Genomic DNA, 19262 nt, shown 5'->3' on the forward strand with positions numbered 1-19262 from the left:
TAGTCCTTAAATGAATAAACTGTACTCAAGATGAATCAAATGTAAGCAGCTCAAGGTCTCCTTAAACTGCCAGGCTTTTTTGGGTTTTGTTGGGTTTTTTTGGGTTTTTTTTGTTTTTTTTTTTTTTTTTTTTAAAGTTCATTTGATTGCAGCTTTTAAAAAGTGTTGGGGTTTTGGTATTTCTTTTACATCATTCAATTACTAAAAAAAGTTGAGCTGTGATAAATACTATTGTGTATTGTAGTTTTGGGGATATAATTTACATATAGTGTACAGTGTACTTTGTTCTGCTTGTTAACTTTCTAAGTAACAGAATCAGAAAAAAAGAGATGTTTCTGTTATAAATGAATATTTTCCTGTAGCTAATGATATTATTTGAAGATATGGTACAGAAATAAAGCAAATCTTATTGTTTGAATATTTCTGTTCTTGTGATGATTTATCTCTGTGTTTAGTGACCAGAATTTGTATAAAAGCACAGTCTTTACAGTTGTTTTTCATGGTGCAGACTTAGCAGGTAAGATTCCCACTTAAATCAATAGAAGTGCATTCTCTGTTTTTGTTTAGAAAGTCATCGATGAAAAACACTGGTGTTTTTGTGGTTTTGTTCTAGTTGTTCTCCAACATTGAAGATGGTGAAGGCTTACAGTTGTTTGAGCAAGGTCATCGCACTGCACACAAGCAAGAGTGTCACACCATGGAGGCAGTGAGGCTGGTGGAGTTCAACCTGAAGCAAGTGCTGACAAAGCTCATGAGTCATATTTTTGGTGATGGTAGGTTCTTGCACCTTTTTTCCTGGACTGCTGATGGCTGTAGGCATCCAGACTTTTGAGAAACATCTTGCTGCATAATAAAAACAGGAGGCTTAGGGGTGATGTTGACAGCTGGTACACTGAAACAGCCATGTCTCTAATGAGAGTTACAGTAATTTTAGGAGTCTTCATTCATATTCTTTACTATTACATTTTTGTCTTAAGTTTGGTCAGAGTTCTATCCTAGTGTCTTTTAATGTCAGAGTAACTGGCTATCGATTGGCCTTTCAGCTGTAACCTGTATTTACACGTTATTGTTCTTTAATACTGTGATACCCACACCGTATAAAATTATTAAGCACAAACCAGGAGGCCACGCACACTCCTCTCTTCGTTTTCCTCAATACTGGCGCACACAACACTGCGCATCATCAGGTTTTTGTGAAAATGTTTTGGTATGCAGCATGTCAGGGTAATGCAGTGGGCATGAATACAGATAGGGACACATGCCAGTCCTAACTACAGGGACTTGTCTGGCAGAAGCCATGTGTGAGAGTAAACGCAGTGTGCCTGTCGGTGGGGGTCCTGTGAGGAGAGGCAACTCCGGCTTCAGCACAAAGCTGTGCAGGACGCCCTCCGCTTTGCCCTCGTGGGCCTCCCGTGTCCCCAGAGGGACAGAGTGTGGCTGCAGCATCACATCTGGGGATGCATCAGAGCTTGGGCACTGCTGGGGAGGGTGCAGGGCAATGATCACATCTCGCACCGGCAGCATGGAGATTGACAGGAGAAGGGAAGGGGTATGTATGTGCACGTGCTGCTTTGCTGCATATACACACGGAGTGCCTTGAGCATTTCACTTGTGCAAATAAATTAAACCTTGCAGCTGAGGGGAGATGGTGTTTGCTAAGCTCGCACCAAGCTAAAAAATAATTGTTTTTTGGTGCTTAGAGTGGAATGAGGAAGGGTAATGAATGTATGTGTATACGAATGAAATATCCTCTCCTTGGAAATACCTGCTTTCAGTTTCAGGAGCTGAATTTATAAATGGCCTGAGTCAAAATTGCTACCTTAATGCTGTTTCCTGGCAAGGAGGCTGCTCTTCTGAACTGATTCATTTTTCTGTTCAGGAAATACTGGATAGTATTAGAACGCACGGGGTATCCTGGCTACTTTCAAAGCTCTTTTAAGATGCCCACTGCATTTAGAGCAGTAGTTCCAAGAGTGGATTGATAATCTAGTAAGTCCTATATGACTTCCTGAATATTTTTCTGAAATCCTAAGGTTGACTTTACAGCAAGCAAAACTTTTACCAGTTTTTGTTCTATCCCACCTGGACAAAATTTTTTTAACTTCCTGAGTTCAGATTTTTCTTGTGGTTGTATTTTACTTAACAGTGGCCTTTTGAAACAGACAAAATTAGGATCAAAGTGAGTAAGAGAGTGATATTTTTAGGTCAACCTCAGATGCTGAGGATGTTGTTTAAAATGAGCAATTTTTAGGAGTTGTTTGTGATATCTGAAACTGCAGTGACATCCTTCTCTAACCATTGACAGATGCTGCACTTTACACGTCAGTATGTTGGCTATTACTAGTTCTTTTACAGTCCACACAGTAGCTAGAAAGACATTAAAAAATATATTTTTAAATGATTGTAAACCTACAGACAGTAGGTACTGCCTTCTTACTGTAGGGATTTTCTATTTCTATGACCCCAATATTTTTCCTGAAATACAAAGACAAGATCTAGTTAGTGATGTAAATTTAATTTTCTCTTCCCCCCGCCGTCCCCCCATTCATTGAAATATTAAGCTCTCTCCCCGTCACCTTCTTGATGTTCTTGTAAGCTGTCAATACAAACAGGAAGGTAATATTCAAAGAAGCAAACTCTGTGCTAGGCACAAGACATACAAGATGGGTGCAGTGCAAGTGACCTGGGGCACACATAATTAAATTTCTTTTGACAGCTGTCATCTTTTAACTTTCATTTTACTCTTCACTTTACACAATACTTGTAATGGCTTTTTTGTCTCAACTTCTGTAGGTTTTAACTTAAAAATTTATTTTACCGCATTTATTGCTCTTGGAAAAATTCTATATTTTTCCTTTGTGTTGATATTCCATAAGGCCTCACGTTTTGTTAAAAGCAAAAATTTCATTCCTTTTATACGTCACATCAGTTTGTATTCTTTACAGCCTGTGCTATCAGCAGAACATTGCAGTGAAGTTGCACATCTTTTCTAGCAGGGTAGCGTGATCATAGCTGCAGTAAGCTACTGAAATGTTGCATTGTTATGCAGTCAACTGCTATTCACAGGTAGGTTGTTGGGATTGCAGGTTAAGTCTACCATGAACGCACAGACATGCAATTTAGTTCTGCATAAGCTAGCTTAGGCCTGACATCCTGGACTTGGATAGCTGTGCTTCTGCAGTGCTTCTCTGTGAATTTACCAACTCAGGATGATGATAGATGGAGGATCTCTGCAGGAGGTGGTGGTTGTTGTTGTTGTTGCATTTCAGATATGTATTGCACTACATTAGATAATTTAATATTGAACGAGCCAGTTTTGGTTCACCTGACTCCCATACTATCTGGATACTTTAGTGTTGACTGCACATGCCAGTAAACAATATAACAAAAGTTGCTTAAAGATCATGAGGTTGTCATAAGAAAGGTCAAAGACTTCATCAAAATCTGCACCTACATTTATTCCCAAGGTTTGTCTTTTTATTTCCTCCTGTCTTTGCCAACAGGCAAAAGAACAATGGATATTAGAGGGAGGGAAAGATCTGGAGCATGCAATCAATTGTCTTAAATACTTGACAATGTAAAATAGTTCTTTTTATGACATTTTCTAGTGGTATGCCGTGTCTGATTTTGCGTTCTACAAGTGATGCTCTTTCAGTTTCTGTCATGAGATTTTGCTGTCAGGAAGCTATTTCAAATATTACGCCTAGGGATCACCTTTCTTAGTTTTCGCCTGTTACCTCCAGATACGGTGCACGCTTAAAATCCACTAATTTAACTTACACCTCCATCTCCACATGCAGATCTGTCAATGTAGGAAGTCGTCTCTGCTCGTTTTAGTTACCTTCTAATGAGGCTTTCCAAGGTTACAGCTGTCTTGGGTTTCCTCATAAAGTTAGTCAGTCAGTCTTGCCCAACTCCAGTTCTTTCTCTAACCCTTCTGTAGTTTGCCAAACGCTTTCTGGACCCTGAGAGATTCAGAAGTCATCTTACTGTAGCAAATAGAAAAGAATGACTGTGTGCTGGTTCTGTGATTTGTTGCTTTACACTAAATGGCCCAAAATTCACTGCTGTCCCGTATATATCTACCCAGTTCCTAGGCACTGGTAAAAGAAGGCGGGAGGGTGAGTAATGCTGTGCTTTGACTGATGGCTCTGCCGCTGGTGGTTCTGACTGAACAGCCACTGGATGTCTTTTAAATCAAACACATTGTTCTGCTCTTTCTTCTTCTTAATTCTGTTGTACTGAGTGCATGGAGATCTATGAGTGTAAGGAGTTAAAAAAAAAATCATTTATTGAGGACATAATGGTCTGGCTAATAATGTGAGCTAGCATGGGTTTATAGGCAGCCAGCTCCTGTCTGCTGCAAGTGAGATGAATTAGCTGAAGCAATGAGGTGCAGAGCACTTAAGAATCGACGCACCCCTCAAGTGGCCTCGGCTCGATACGTTCTGTGCTCCCTAGCACCCCCCCTGTGCCCCTCTCCTTTTTCTCCCATAGACAACTCCTCTGAAAATAATCCTCACAGCAACAAAGAGAATTTCTGGTCAGTGAAGACCATCTGGGTCTCTGGCTTTGTTGCTTCTGTGCTGTAGCGTAGCAATAGGCTGCTGTAATGTCTTGGTTGGTTGGGGTTTTTTTTGTTTTTCTTTTTTCCTTTTCTTTCTTTTTTAGTGCCTTTGGTTAAGCCTTTTTCATTATGATGCTCAATTAGACTAGCACTGACAGGTACTTGGTTAGCTTAAGAACTGATAACACCATTACTTTTGAGTGCTGGCTATGACCGATTCCTTACCTGGATTCAGTACTCAGAAATAACAATAACTATTCACTTTTTCCTTACTCATTGGAGATGCGACGCGTGAGTTGCTAACGGCCGTGTACCCCCTGGAAGGACTCCTGTGCACGCTGTGAGGCTGTGAAACGAGCAGGTGTCCTCTGCTAACACAAATCACCTCTTTGAACTAGGGAAACTACTGAGTTTGTATCCAGTCATCCGTCTTCGGTTAGATTCAGCATTGTGCTCTTTTAAGTGCCTCTGTGTTTTAAGACAGATAAGCATTTCTCGGCCTCCTAAAATTTGTAGAAAAGATAATTTTTGCCAGCACTTCATAGGCTGTATGTAAAGAAATAAATTAGGCCTAATCAGGTAACTTATATAGTAATACAGAAAGCCTAATCTTCATAATCCTTTTAAGTCTTTAGTGGTTTAATTTGCTGAGTGTGAGCAATGCCCTTTATTCCTTGGGAATATATTGAGCCCCAAGACAATATTTTGTATCTAAATAATAAATGTACCCATTTATTCTGTGACAGTCTATAGAAATGCAGTTAGAAGGCTTAATCTTGCTGAAGGCTGAGCACCCTCTGCTTTTCAGTAAAGTCTTCCAGAGCCAAAAGTCTGAAAGAACACTTGAATGTAAAATACAGAGGTATTCCCAATTGTCCTGGCTACTGTATGAATAAAATTATTGTGGTATATGGGATTAACTGTTAATTTAGAGAACAGAATGAAGGCGACAGTTGTTTCTTCGTTGTGTATTTGTTTAGGTTTATTCAGATTTTTGTTTGTTTGCTTATTTGCATTTAAAACAAATGCCTCTTAAGTACTAATATGCATTAAAATTCAAAATTAAAAAAGAGCTTTCAATTAATTATTTTACCTTTTCAAATTTATTTTAATTAAGAATAAAAAGCAAAGAAATCCTTTTTTCCCAGAGCTTCATTTTGAAGTAATCAGAGGGTTAAAAAGAAACCATTATCCAACTGTTGTTACTGAACATGAAACTACTTGAATATTCAATGTCATTCTTGCTGCAGTTGCAAATTTTGCTAGCTAAATGAAGATATTTTATTTGTGTATGGCTTTACAGTGAATGCAGAGTTGTACAGCCCTAGGACTAGAAAGGCATTTGTACCAACATTGGGAAATTAAAAAAAATGTTTTCCACACACCATGCTGTTGTATGCACATGACTTTTTTCATCTATGTAATTTTTTTATTTGTTATGCAAACAAAAAAGCAAGCTGTAAGTCAGTACAGTTATGAATGGTATAATTGCTAATACTTCCAGTTTTCTGAGTTCTGTGTGTAAAATTATCAAAACACTTTTTTATCATTTATATAACTTCCTGAGGTTGATTTTTGAGAGAAGAGAAAAATCTAGAATTACCAATGTGTTTGCTTTGAAACCTGCCTCTCCCTTTGAAAGTTCATAGTATCAAGAGAAGTTCTCTGTAACTATTCGGTATTTTATGTTTTGGCCATGTATGTATGCTTTTCTTGTAACTTACTGTTTCAGTTTCTGTAGACACATTTAATGTTTCTGAAGTAATCAAAGAAAATCTAATCCTTGAGGCCACACAAAATCTTTTAATTTGAAAAACTCTCAGTATAAATCATGAGATTTCATGTTTTAAGTTCCTTTTATGAAACAAAACCAAAAAAGCCCGAAAATCAAACCAGAGGTGTTAACACGTACTGTCACCCAAACAACCCCTGCTGTGCCCTTTATTTTCAAAACTGTACCTGCTTGGTTGTTAATGATCCTAATGCTGATTAGCATTTGGCTTAACTGAAGGGAAAGGTGGGCTTGGGGTTAAGGCATTAGCCCACAGAATTCACAGTTCAATTCTATTTCAAGTTTTTACAGTTCATATTTCCGAGACGTTTTTTTTCCTGACACCTAAAGGCTAGAAAAAATTCTTTAGTGAAAGAAAGCTTGTGTAAATGATTACAAGAACTAAAACTCATCAAATATAACGAGGGCCTTGACAACACCTCTGCTTTTGGCAGTACTGTAGACCTTGCCCTCTTCTGGCTCCGCTGCTCGTCAATGCCAGGGGTTTCTTTCCTGGCTCCGCGCAGTGGTACTTCAGGGGGGCCGAGCTGGGGAGGAGGGGGAGTTACCCACTGGCGCCTTTCTCTTACGCTTCACATCCACACAAAGTTAAACTGTTGTCTCCTGGGTTCAGAGTACTCTGTGTGTGTTGGTATATAGCATACCTCAATAATGTACAATTCTGTGTATATATATTTATATTTGTGTTTATTAATATCTATTTTTAACTTTCATGTTTAAACATACACAGAAAGAATAGCTTTGTATTTTAAATAGGCTCTGATGGAAAAAAAATTACTTACCTAGCTGATCCATAAAATACTAAGTAAAAATTAAAGACACAGCTTTTCCTGTTAGTCATTTCCTGGTGCAAAGAATAACAAAATTACTGACTTTCCCATGATCTTGGCTCATTTTTGTTCAATGCCAGGTGGTTGCCAGAGTTTGACAAATGATTGATTTGGTTTCAAAGGGTGCTTGAGTTGCACAAAGCGTTTTTCATATTAGAAAAGACATGGTCATTTTTTTCCACAAGTTTTAAGATTTATCACCTTGCACAAGTGTTGTAAATTAGTTTGTTTGCTATTTATTTTCTCTGGATTGCTGTAATTGGTGTCATTAATTGAAGGGCAAGTTTTACAGATGGTTGGAGGGATGGCCTTTTAAGCATACACCCTTCATATTTATTTATTTTTTTCTTAAACACTGTTTCAGGACTGCAGGTCAGATGGGTAGACTGCTACTTCCCGTTCACTCACCCTTCCTTTGAGATGGAGATCAACTTCCAAGGAGAATGGATGGAGGTCCTGGGCTGCGGGGTCATGGAGCAGCAGCTAGTTAACTCAGGTACTGGAACTCCTTTACTTCATTGACATCTCTATTAGCAAACACTTCCAGCGCAATCAGCTTCACGGTCTGAAATGCCCCCTTCTCCCCCGGTGAGCGAAAACATCTCTGTTCGTGGCAGCCGCCACAAATAGTGCTCAGGTGGAATGCAGCCCTTGCATGCTGTGATTCGAGTGTAGCAATTGAGCGAGTGATCTGGAGCTTGCAAATGGAAAGCTTGCCTTTTATTTTGTGCAGTAAGGAGACAGACGGATGTCAGCTTTAAAACAGAAGCTGATGAATTCGGGTGTGCGTGTTTTGTCTCTTCCAAGAGATGTCAAGTGCATTCGTAGTTACAATTTAAAAGTATCATAAGCAAATAGCATCCCCTAATATTTGGAATATTGGAGTGCTCCTGTATCTCTAAAGCATAGAATGAGGATACCTTTCATATTGCTATTTGGTCGCTTGGTAAATGGTAGGTTGCTTTTTGGTTTTGTTTTCTTTTCTCCTCAGGTTGGTTATTTATGAGGTTGTAAACTGCATTAAGAGCAACATCATTTATTGTAATTGAAATTATTACAGAGAAATGTCACCTGACAATTTTGCTTTCTAAAACTTACATGAGTGCAGAAGAAGGAGAGGAGAAATTGGTGGGTTTTTTCCTGATTATTTTTATATAGAGAACTTTACATGCTTGTTTTTTCATCAGCTGAGAATGGGCAATTCTTCGTAAGCGCAGGGCAGACTGCGTGCGCTCAGACCTCTGTCATTCAGTGTCTTCCAGTACTGTTTATTAGGTATGGGAGCCTTTTGGAATATGATCTGTTTCATTCTCGCAAGTGTGCTTTCAGATAGCCAAGTTATACTCAGTGGATTGTTTTTGCAATTGGTTTCCTAAGCTATTGTTGTATTTTCATGTGTTCGAAATTCTTTCTGTTGAAGTCCAAGTATCATAACTACGAATGGCTCCGTTTGGGCCCCAGTTACCTTGGCACTGCTTGTTTTCCTCAAAGTTTGCATGTATTTTAATGTGATCACATTTTCCTTTTAAAAAGATAAATCCTCTTCCAGAGTTTCTCCGCAATGGGTTAATGGTTTATGCTAATGTTCCTTCTCAGGTTATGATGTTCATGGTGTGGTAAATATAATACAGCTTCTGATCAGCCTCAGAAGTGAAAGACTACTGTGTAATATTATTTCTATCAGATGTAACACACCAATGGCCAGGCTTTCTTCTTGAAAAGTGTTCATGTTTCTCAGTTCTTATGTTTAGGTTCCTTTTAATGTGTGTGAGAAGAGCTAAACTGTGGCCTCAAAACAATTACTGTATGTGCGTGTGTGTGTGTGAATGAACGGGCACGAAACACCAATGGTTTCTGCAGCGGTCAGAGTTTTTAATTTACTCTGCCTCAGCTCTTTTTCACCTCTCTGAATTACGGTCTTCAAAATATAACCATTCTGCACCAAAACTCTCCTAACTATTCGTTGTAATTCTAATCTTGCAAGAACTCCATGAATTTAGTAACTCGAGTCTAGCTTTTGAACGACTTTTAGACTTCTATTATTAAAACAAACAAACAAAAAAAGAGATTCTTCCACTTCATTAGCACGATATTTGTAGAGGGTGCAAACTCAGTTATGGAACTGCCAATGATTTTTCACTTCATTTAGAGAGAATTGCACTGTAAGTAGCTACAGTTTTGTTTTTCTGCTCCCTCCCGTAGCTCTGCAAAAACAGTTGGCTACAAAAGCTGAGTCTAATGTACCTAAATGGGATTTTATTGAAGCACTGGAATCTGTTTACCACAAGTGAGGAAAAAATGTGACTAATAATTATGTTGGCTAGCAATTAGCATATTTAGTTTAAAGTAACAATGAGGACAAGGTAGTTTACATTTTCAGTCAGGTAAGGAGTCAAACACCAGTCTTCCCTGCCTACTACTACTCTGAGTATTCTCCTCTTTAATCCTCTTTTGCAATGATTTAAAACCCCAGTAGGTTCCTGGCATGCCAACTTGCATCTATTTATTGTGAAGCCAAGTTTGCTATTACTAACCCATAGCTTTTTTTTTTTTTTTTTTTTTTTTTTTTTTTTTTTTTTGAGTGTGTTATGGCAGCAAGCTGCTTTGGCCCAAAATTGAAAATCCACAAGTCGAAAGAAAATTTTCACCTTCACCCTTCTCCACAGAGAATTTCCTTTCTGATCTCCTTCATCGTTCTTTTGCTAGCAGAACTCAAGTGCCTTCCTAAGCTACCCCATATTTGGACAGCGGTAGTTTTTTAATAGTTGCTTTTTTTTTTACCTTTACAATATCCTTAATGCCTCCAGTACCCACAATCAATGGATATTACTTATTACTCTGGTCCCATGCCCCTAAATTTCTTTGAAACACCAAAGTTTCATTTTTAAAGCCTTCCATTTTAAACCAGTGCAGATCAGCAAGGAATAGGATCTCTGTCAAACTTGGGAAGGAGGCTTGTGACTTCCCAATAGCTCTGTCCTTGTGCCTTTTGATCCAAATACTGCCTGTTCATCTTTATGGGAGGCAATGTTATTTTCAGTCAATGGAGATTTCCAGGCAAAAGAAATTGAGGTAAACTACTCATAAAAACACTAGGTTGTGGGTTTGGGGGTTTTTTGTGTTTGTTAGTTTTTGTCTCCGCCATTTGTTCACTGATAACGGAATTCCTTAACTACAGGTAAGTGAAAGCATCTAACCTCAGAGCACTGACTCACACCAGAAACCTATGCCCTCTGATGAGGGAGTAAACACTGGTGCCTAAACCTAGATGCTATGTGTCTCCTCTTTGTCAGGTGTCTAGAATAGGCACTGCAAGCTTCCCATTCCTGTCTCAGTCCCTTCAAGGGCTCTACCAGAAAACAACTCAGTAGGACTGAACGACAAAGAGAAATGTTACTCATTTTTTGGCTGGCTAAGCTGGTGCTGAAGAAATATTTCACTCTTGGTGTGCCAGTTCACCAGGCAAATGCAGAAAGATCCTTTCACGGTGTACTGCACAGCTTGCTGATTAAAAGCTGGAGAAGAAACTGATGACTCTGAAGAAGTTGTATTTTTTTAATATATAGTCTATAACATTTCTGGTATCTTGCAGTTTGGGATTTTTGTTTTATGGGTATTTTTTGCTTGATATTGACTATTAAAATATGTATTTCTGAAATGTAATGTTCGCTGGCAAGCATTGCTTTTCCTTCTGTAAGACAATATTTCCCTAAGGGAAAGGAAAGAGAGCTTTTACCTTCAAAATCCTCAAGTCCTTTTGTTTTGTGTGTTATGGGTTGAATACGAAAGACTGGTTTGTGAGGCAATCAGAAACAAGTCACTCGGAGCAGAAGTTGAATGTGCCTGGTTATCCATGGTGGTTATAATGTAAACAGTCAGGATGCTTCAGCACAGGTTTTTTTTTTTCTTTTCATTTTTGTTTTGTTGAAAATATATGCATTCATATATGAATATATATGAAACACAACAAAAAAGAACTGAAGAAGCCTTGTGGAGGGAAGAAAAGGCAAGGTCCGTGCTGCAAAGGGCCCAGGACATTAGCCCTGTGTAGCTGTCTCTTTATGTTGGCAGAAGTTTCTATCGGACTTACAACTCCCTGCCCAAAATAACCTCACTCTAGTTCCTTGGAGGTTAGCCTCCTCATGCAGCAAATTTTGATGGTATTGACAGATCATATTAAGATTTTTTTTTTTTAGTCTCGACTGAAGAATTCTATTGCAGCTCTAATGCCCCATACAATGAACGTTAAATTTGTTACATTGTTATTTTCTGAAAGACAATATCCTATTTAATTTTCCTGGTGCCTTTTTATGTTTTGGAAGGAGCCTTTCTTTGATTTCAACCACTTTTAAATAGAACGTGATACAGATATGTAGCACATGTAAATAGAAATGCATTGGTTATAGGGAAAAATTGTCAAATATGTTCAAATGTATTGATAGTACTCTTCAGCTGCTTTCTTACTCTGCTCTTTTTTTTCTTTTGAGGTCTATGAAGAGCCTCTGTGACCTTCTCTTTTTTTTTTTTTTTTTTTTTCCTGCATGCTTCTTAAGAAACTAGATTTCTAATTTCTGACACAGATCTCCACAGCACAGGTGTCATAAAGAACCCAGATACAAGAGGCAACAGAACAAAACAGCACTTTTTTCTGCAACTTATTGCTTTATCGTGCGTGGGCTTCCATCGTGCTTTATCTCACCCTTGAAATTTCACATTCCTGAAATGTTAAACTGGATCAGGATTTGCCCAGGGAGGGATAGTCAGGCTCATTTGTAGTCATTCATTGGGTAGCGGGGCTGATCCAGTCTTCTGAACTATTCAGATTTTCTGTGTTAACAGCAAGCAAGGTTTCTGTTGTCTTGGTGTGTGGATATGCAAATAAAATTTGGTAAGTAAGTATGTATAATATATAAGTACCATTTCCATTAAAGCCATTCCAGCTTTTGAGTATTTTTTAAGAGTTGTTTGCATTCAGGAAAGTCTCCTGCTACTTACAAAATCGAGAATATTTTTCTAACAGTGATAGTTGCTATTTTTAAAAGAAAAACTTATACCCTATGGCAGTGTTTTTATATAGTTGTTGAAAAAATATGCACTACTACAAAGATGCAGTGAATTATAAGGAATGATGTTACATGTTCCCCTAAGGCTGATGGTGCTAAACTAGAGCAATTATTTGGTATAATGTGAACACAGAAGATGACTATTATAATCAATGTTCAATAAGAAGTATAAAATCTAACTTATTGTACTGTTTAAGTTTCCATTTTTGTGTGCTTCGGTTTTCATCTTAAACTGTACCTGAATGCATAACTTTAATAGGAATGTTATATATGAATTTCGATATAAAGAAATGTTGTTTTTATTCTGGTTAACACTGGGAAAAATATAGAAACTTTACACTATAGTAGCAAGTGCTCTCAGTTTTAGGTCAATGGTACAAGGAAATTTTATGGTTCAGTAGAACTAGTATCAATTAACAGCATGTAAGGTATTTATTTCTGTGCTTCAAGAGTTTGTTATCCAAGATTTACAAAGCTGGTGTTCATTGGTAGGTGCCGAAGTTCCCAGGTCTGTATGGAGTTATATGATTCAAACCTTTGAATACGGGATGTTGCTTACTCAGAGGCTGCAATCACATATTGTTGCTTAGTACCTGTGAAATTGGAAGCAGTTAGGGTGTGATCCTTTGCTGATTGAAATCAATGGCAATGTTCTTAGTGCTCAATGTTGCTGAACATGTTAGCTGGGAATGGAAGCAAGAAAATTGGACTAAAGTTTACCCCAAAACCAAGAGGCTATAAACCCTAATCATTTAAAAACAAAACAAAACCCAAACATGCCCCCCCCCCCAAAAAAAAACCCAACCAAACCCACAAACAAAAACCCAAAAAACTATAAAAGAGAATTCCATAATTTTTTGGTAAGACTTCTTGTGATGTTTTTGAACTCCTGAGGTATGCAAGAAAATAATCTAAGGGTGGCACACCATATCAAACCGAAGTCCAGGACATCCCTGTATTCCTGTATCATGATGGCAACCCAAACAGGTGCCCAAAGATGAGTAGAACAGGCAAGGTTATGCTGATCCTTCCCTGATATGCTCCTGCAGCTCTCCATTTCCTGAGCTGAAAATGGTATGTTTGTTTTCAGTAGTCATTGTGGAATTTTCTTCCATTCATTTGCCAAAGTGTTTTTTGAGTCCCAGTAAACCTTTGCTATCCGCAGTGTCTTGTAGCAAGAAATTGCATAACTTAACTTGCATGAGGAATCGCTTCCTTTTTGTTTTGACCAACAAGTTAGAGTTACAGTTAGAGCTCCTCTCTCATGCAAGAAGAGATGGTGAGTAGCTGTTTCTTTTTCCTTGTTTAAGCCACTCAGGATTTGTTTAGATCTCAGTTGTAACTCTTGTCACTGATTTCTTTCCAAGCCAAAGGGTCCTGGACAGTCAGTCAGTCGCTCCCTGTGTGGGAGCTGATCCATACGTTCCGATAGTCATGATCACTCCTACCTGCGTCTTCTCCAGGTTTCTGCTTTAGGAGGTCAGTGGGTAATGTTCAAGCTGTGGGCATGCAGTGATTTTGTACACTGGCATAAAGACTTTGCTTTCTCTTCTCCTTTTTTTGATAATTCTTAATATTCATTTTGCTGTGTTGACTTTTAATGAGCCTTGAGTTGAAAAATGAAGGGAGGTTTTGGTATGATGACTGCCGGAGATGATTGCTTTTGATCACTGGCTGGTGGTTTGAAACATCCTGGCATACAGTCGCCCATTCAGCTCTGGGTGGGAGCTCAGGTTGAGGTCTCATTTCCTAAGATTATGAATCATGAAGACAGCTGTATTTAGCCTACCAGTAAGAGGACTGAGCTGGTAAGACTTTCCTGCTGTATGCAGATTTTTCCATCTTCCACATCAGAAAGCAACACTGATATTTACAATCTTAAGAAACCCTTTTTTTGTTTTGTTTTGGTTTTGGGTTTTTTTTGCTTGTCAGCTTGAATGTAGTAAGGAATGGTGTAGGGATTTGGAAGAGGAAATGTCAGCTTTCCAGAATGAACAGTAGGAGATTGTCATGGCATTAGCAAGGAAATGAGCAGGCACTGGGCTTTCAGTAAGGCTGAACCCCAGTTTGAGATTGTTCAACATGGAGAAGAGAAGGCTGTGGGGAGACGTTATTGCAACCTTTCAATACTTAGAGGGCTTATAAGAAGAATGGGGACGGACTTTTTAGTAGGGCCTGTTGCAATAGGACAAGGGGTAATGGTTTTAAACTAAAAGAGGGTAGATTCAGACTAGAATCTAGAAAGAAGAAATTTTTTACGATGAGGGTGGTGAAACGGTGGAACAGGCTTCCCTGAGAAGTGGTAGGTGCCCCATCCCTGGAAACATTCAAGGTCAGGTTGGATGAGGCTCTGAGCAACCTCATCTAGTTAAAGATGTCCCTGCTCGTTGCAGGGTGCGTTGGACTAGATGACCTTTAAAGGTCCTTTCCAGCCCAAATTATTCTATGATTCTAAGGCTATGGAGGGAACTTTTTGTCAACAGTTTGCATACAATTATTGTTTTAAAAGCTGCTGGGCAGTCTTAGTCTTCCAATTGTATGTGATATCCTGTATTTATAGCAAAGGTAGTTTTCCTAGTACTGTATTTCTTGTTAATTTTGTGTGTACTTCTAATGGAGAAAAAAATTGCTAACCTTGTCTTAACATCTTCATGAATACTGTTGAGTGTGACAAAAGGAGTTTGTCATAACTTCTGCATATCATTGCTTTTGTTTTAAAAAGTGGAAGCTTATTTGTCATGAGTGTACTACTTGGTGAAACCCAATTCTTGAAGTGTAAGTCTTTCCCATTTGGAAGCCCTTTTACAGATCAGTTGCAAGACTCATTTCCAAAATTTAAATAGTACTTGGCCCAGGGCTGCCACCTTCAGCCAGATACAAGTCTTAACACATAGAACTTGTCTGGCTTCAATGCTGCAGTAAATAAATAAATCTTTACTCATTTATTGAAGATCATCAAAATTGCTGTCTGAGGGGAGGTAACAATTTTAAGTTCTTAACGTGTCCACTCCTTTTTGTTTTGCTTTTGGCAAAAGGATTATCAGTTTGGACAGTTCTCCATGGGCAGCAGATTAGTAGTTAACAGAAAAATTATGTCAATATTACCTTGCAGACACAGGACTTTTTTTTTTTTTTTTTTTTTTTTTTAAATTTATGAATATGTTCTTAAATCAGATTTTAGTTATGGGTGAGCTAGGTTCATATATCAAGCAGCAGGGGGTGTTTTGGGGAAGGGGAAATTTAATATCTTTCATCTAGCAGGTTTTTTTCCTGCTCAGCTCTTGCCTGCTAAATTACATTAAAATGTTGGAGCAGATGGTGCATGTGGCTTTAATAGTATGCAGACCCATGTTCTGTCTATGCCAACAGCTCTCTGCGGGGGCCTTGAAATAGTTAACGCTGTATGTGTCTATATGGATATAGTGTATAAGGGTAAATATAATGCATTTAAAATACATTCCTGCAACTCTTCAAGGTGAAATTAAAGTTACAGAGATATTGATGTCTTGAGCACCTGGGGCCTCCCAAGAACACGGGGTAAAACTGTTGGATGAGCTGGTTCTTCCCATATAGTATCTTCGAAGCAATTCAAGTCTGCTGTGTAAGCTTCACAGGTCCCTATCATAAACCTCTCGGGGGTTAAAATCTGTTCTTTTTAGGTCACTATCTGTCTCCTATGTGACCACATCACCGCAGTACCTTGATGTCTCCCAGCCTTTCCTGCGCTTACTCTCCTGAGACTGTTATGAGAGAGCGAAGTGTCGTCATTCCCCTTTTATGGGCTGGAACTAAAGTGCACAGGAGTCTGACACATATGCACACTGCAGACAAGGACTTTAACTGCCTTAGTTAAAGTTAGCTTTCCTACGTTCCTTATACACTCAATAGAGAAAGAAGGTCTTCCACTGTATTTTGAATGTATGGAGCTTGTTTTCTGGATCAGTCTGCTGGGCAGCCTCTTTCTATGACTGGCTGCAGGGGGAGCCTGGTCTCCTAGTTTAGGCAGGTACCTGAAGGTAAAGTGAATACCCCACAAAGAGACAATGTCTCAGATTGAATTAAACTAATGGGAAATTAGGAAGCATCTGAGTTTGAGTGACTTCCCAAGGATCTCAGAAGTTGCCTGTGGCAGAAACTGGAGTTGAATCCAAGCTTCATATCTCAGTTCCTGGGTCACCTTTGTCTCAATTCATCTTAGTCATTTACAGTTGCACATACATACATATCCATATATATGTGTGTGTACATGTATAAAAATAAACAGAGTGAGACAAATAAGACAAATCAGTGACCAAATAAAATAGAGTGAGACAAATTTGGCCTGTTTTGATTTTTTGTGTGCGTGGTTTTCCACACAAACACACACACACACACACACACAGAGTAAACAGAAAAACTGATTGTCACAGCTGCCTAATTTGAGAGACACTCTGTTGAGCTGGCAGCCACTGAAATTTTGCTTTGGCCAGTCAAACATGGAGCTGGTGTGAAGTTGTAGGCTTTTATAGAAAGATGTGGTTGAATTTTTATCCGTATTCTGCAGCATTTCATATAGATACCCACAAATATATGTACGTAGCGCATCCAGAGAAGTGCATACCTAAGATAGTGCTGACCAGTTTAAAAGGAAATAAGTAACAGGGCAGAGGACCTGATTTTCCCTAAGAATCTGTGGTGATCCAGCCTGTCTGACCAAGGAGAGGAGCTGTGATTGTAGTCACTTGGGTGGCTACCAGCAAAAGTTAAGCATGTACTTGACTTTTAACCTTTGAATAGTTCATATAAAGGCCCAGACATGTAAGTTGAGGGGTGTGGGGGGACAGTTAGCTGTCCTTAGTTGATTACCACACCTCTTGGCTGAAAAGGAATTGCCCCTAGTCAGCGACAGCAGAAATATCAGTTGCTTTCTCAGCATCTTCAGGCTAACAGTTAGTGCCAGCCTCGTTCATGATCACGAACCTAAGTAATCGTTTGTGAGGCATCCCAGTTCAGCAAAGACAATAGATACAGCACTGCTACATATTTGGACGTGAGCTGGGACGTAGCTTGTGCTTTTAAGTTTTTGCAGGATTAGATCTGGACTCTCAGGACTTTGCAGGTTCAAGTTTCTTATAAGCATTATTTTAAAATTCTGATGACTCTTATATAGAAAAGCTATTTCTTCTATATCCTTTCATCCCACTCAAAGAAGAAATTGGAGAGAGTTTATTTCCTGCTTTTGGATTAAGGTTGCCTTTTGGGTTTCATTTTGTTTTGATTTCTTTTGAACTGACTGGAAGTAAGACTTGGTCTTGGTTCTTGATAAGAAAACCAAAACACACAGGTGAGTTGCACAGGGGTGATGCTCCAGTCAATCAAAGGGCACATTATAGTATTTGTTATTTGTTTCTCTTGTTCTGTTACCTGTGGCTACACCACCAGGTCTGATGTGTGTGTTGTGTTATAAAGTTATACCTTTCCTCCACCCTTCCCTTTTGCTTGTCAAGATAATTTGCCTGTTGTCTCCTACTTAATTTAGAGCTCTATTTTTTAAAACTGGTTTTTCATCAAGTTTTTCATCCAGAAGGAACCCATAAAATTTTTGAAATGTTGCTTTCTCTGATTTTATTATCTTTGACAGATTCATTATGTATGTTAGAGTTGGTGTTCTTCAACAGAATTAATAGAAGCTTACTTCCAATCTGTATGTGTTTGTGTAGAATGAACAAATACAGTATTCCATTTTATGACAATTCTATTACACCTATTTCTGGGAAGTGTGTTAGTTATTTACAGGGGTATTTTGTGGGAGAATAAATACAGGATTGAATCTTGAAGTAAGTCGTTATTATAGAACTTGCATGGCCATTTGAGTTTGTAGTTCCATATGATTTTGCCAGCTGAGTGTTAGAGTAGTACTGTCAATGGATTTAGAGGATAATTTCCCTTTCATGGTGCAAGACCACATTTTTAGTTGGAATTTATGTTCCTTATCTTCACAATTTAGGAAACTACTTTGTCTTCATGCTTCATTTTCTCCTGCATGAAAATGGCTGTGAAAAAGGGTTAACTCAGTCTAACACTAGTAAGAGTGGTTATTTGACTGACTGGTACATGGTACGTCTTTCTATCCAGCAAATGAAGGCTTCTTCCTAGTGTACCTGAGGCTGATTTTAGTCCGTTTGGAATCTAAAAAAGAAAAAAAGAGGTGGCAGAAAGCGCGGTTTCATCTTCCAAAGTTTCTATTGCCTTCGAAGCAGTTTGCCCATGTGTATGTATTGCCTCTCCTTCCCTTTAGATTTTTTGGATCAAAAGTAAATTACAGGTTTAGTAATTCACTATGATTTGTCTCGTTGGGATCCAGCAGGAGGACTAGAGCACCACACACAAGAGAAGGCTAAATAATGATGGATGTAGTTTATTAAGCAGCTCCCAAGTAAAAGAAAGTGCTACTCTCAAAAACCTTGAAGAGCAACAATTTATAGCACAGAGAAGGTGTTTCCCTCGGCTTTATTTATGCAAATGAAAATACAGCTAAATAATACTATTGAATTACTACACTGTTATGTGATGAATGCTGAATGTTTTTAATCAGCCAGGAGTTAGTCCAGTGAGCCCAATATAATTCCTCATCAGGCTAGGATACCATGCAGGTTTTTTTGTTGCGTTGCAATATTCATTTTTGCTGTTCCCAGGATATTTATCAGGACTACCCAGCTGAGGGTGGAGAAGAGATTTTACAGGCATTTTACAGCATTCTCCTGGAGAAGCTGGCTGCACATGGCTTGGATGGGTGCACTCTACGCTGGGTTAAAAACTGGCTGGACGGCCGAGCCCAGAGAGTGGTGGTGAATGGAGCCAAATCCAGTTGGCGGCCCGTCACGAGTGGTGTTCCCCAGGGCTCAGTACTGGGGCCAGTCCTGTTCAATGTCTTCATTGATGATCTGGATGAGGGGATCAAGTGCACCCTCAGTAAGTTTGCAGATGACACCAAGTTGGGTGGAAGTGTTGATCTGCTGGAGGGGAGGAAG

General features: G+C 38.8%; 1 protein-coding gene across 11 annotated transcripts in view; it reads left to right on the plus strand.

Moving 5' to 3' along the window:
- Window positions 1-19262, plus strand: part of FARS2 (phenylalanyl-tRNA synthetase 2, mitochondrial) — a 251015-nt gene that overhangs the window by 68479 nt on the left and 163274 nt on the right. For all 11 annotated transcript variants that reach the window (XR_015705903.1, XR_015705897.1, XR_015705905.1 and 8 more), the window contains 2 exons: window positions 614-773; window positions 7554-7685. Coding sequence is in view for 5 of the 11 variants with exons in the window: in XM_087762728.1 (XP_087618854.1) it covers window positions 614-773; window positions 7554-7685 (292 nt within the window). In the remaining 6 variants the exon portion in view is untranslated. The remainder of the gene's footprint in view (window positions 1-613; window positions 774-7553; window positions 7686-19262) is intronic.

Source organism: Nipponia nippon, unplaced genomic scaffold (assembly GCF_047370975.1).
Source record: "Nipponia nippon isolate SJK-2023a ecotype South Korea unplaced genomic scaffold, ASM4737097v1 scaffold_1, whole genome shotgun sequence".
In the NCBI taxonomy this organism is placed as follows: Eukaryota; Metazoa; Chordata; class Aves; order Pelecaniformes; family Threskiornithidae; genus Nipponia; species Nipponia nippon.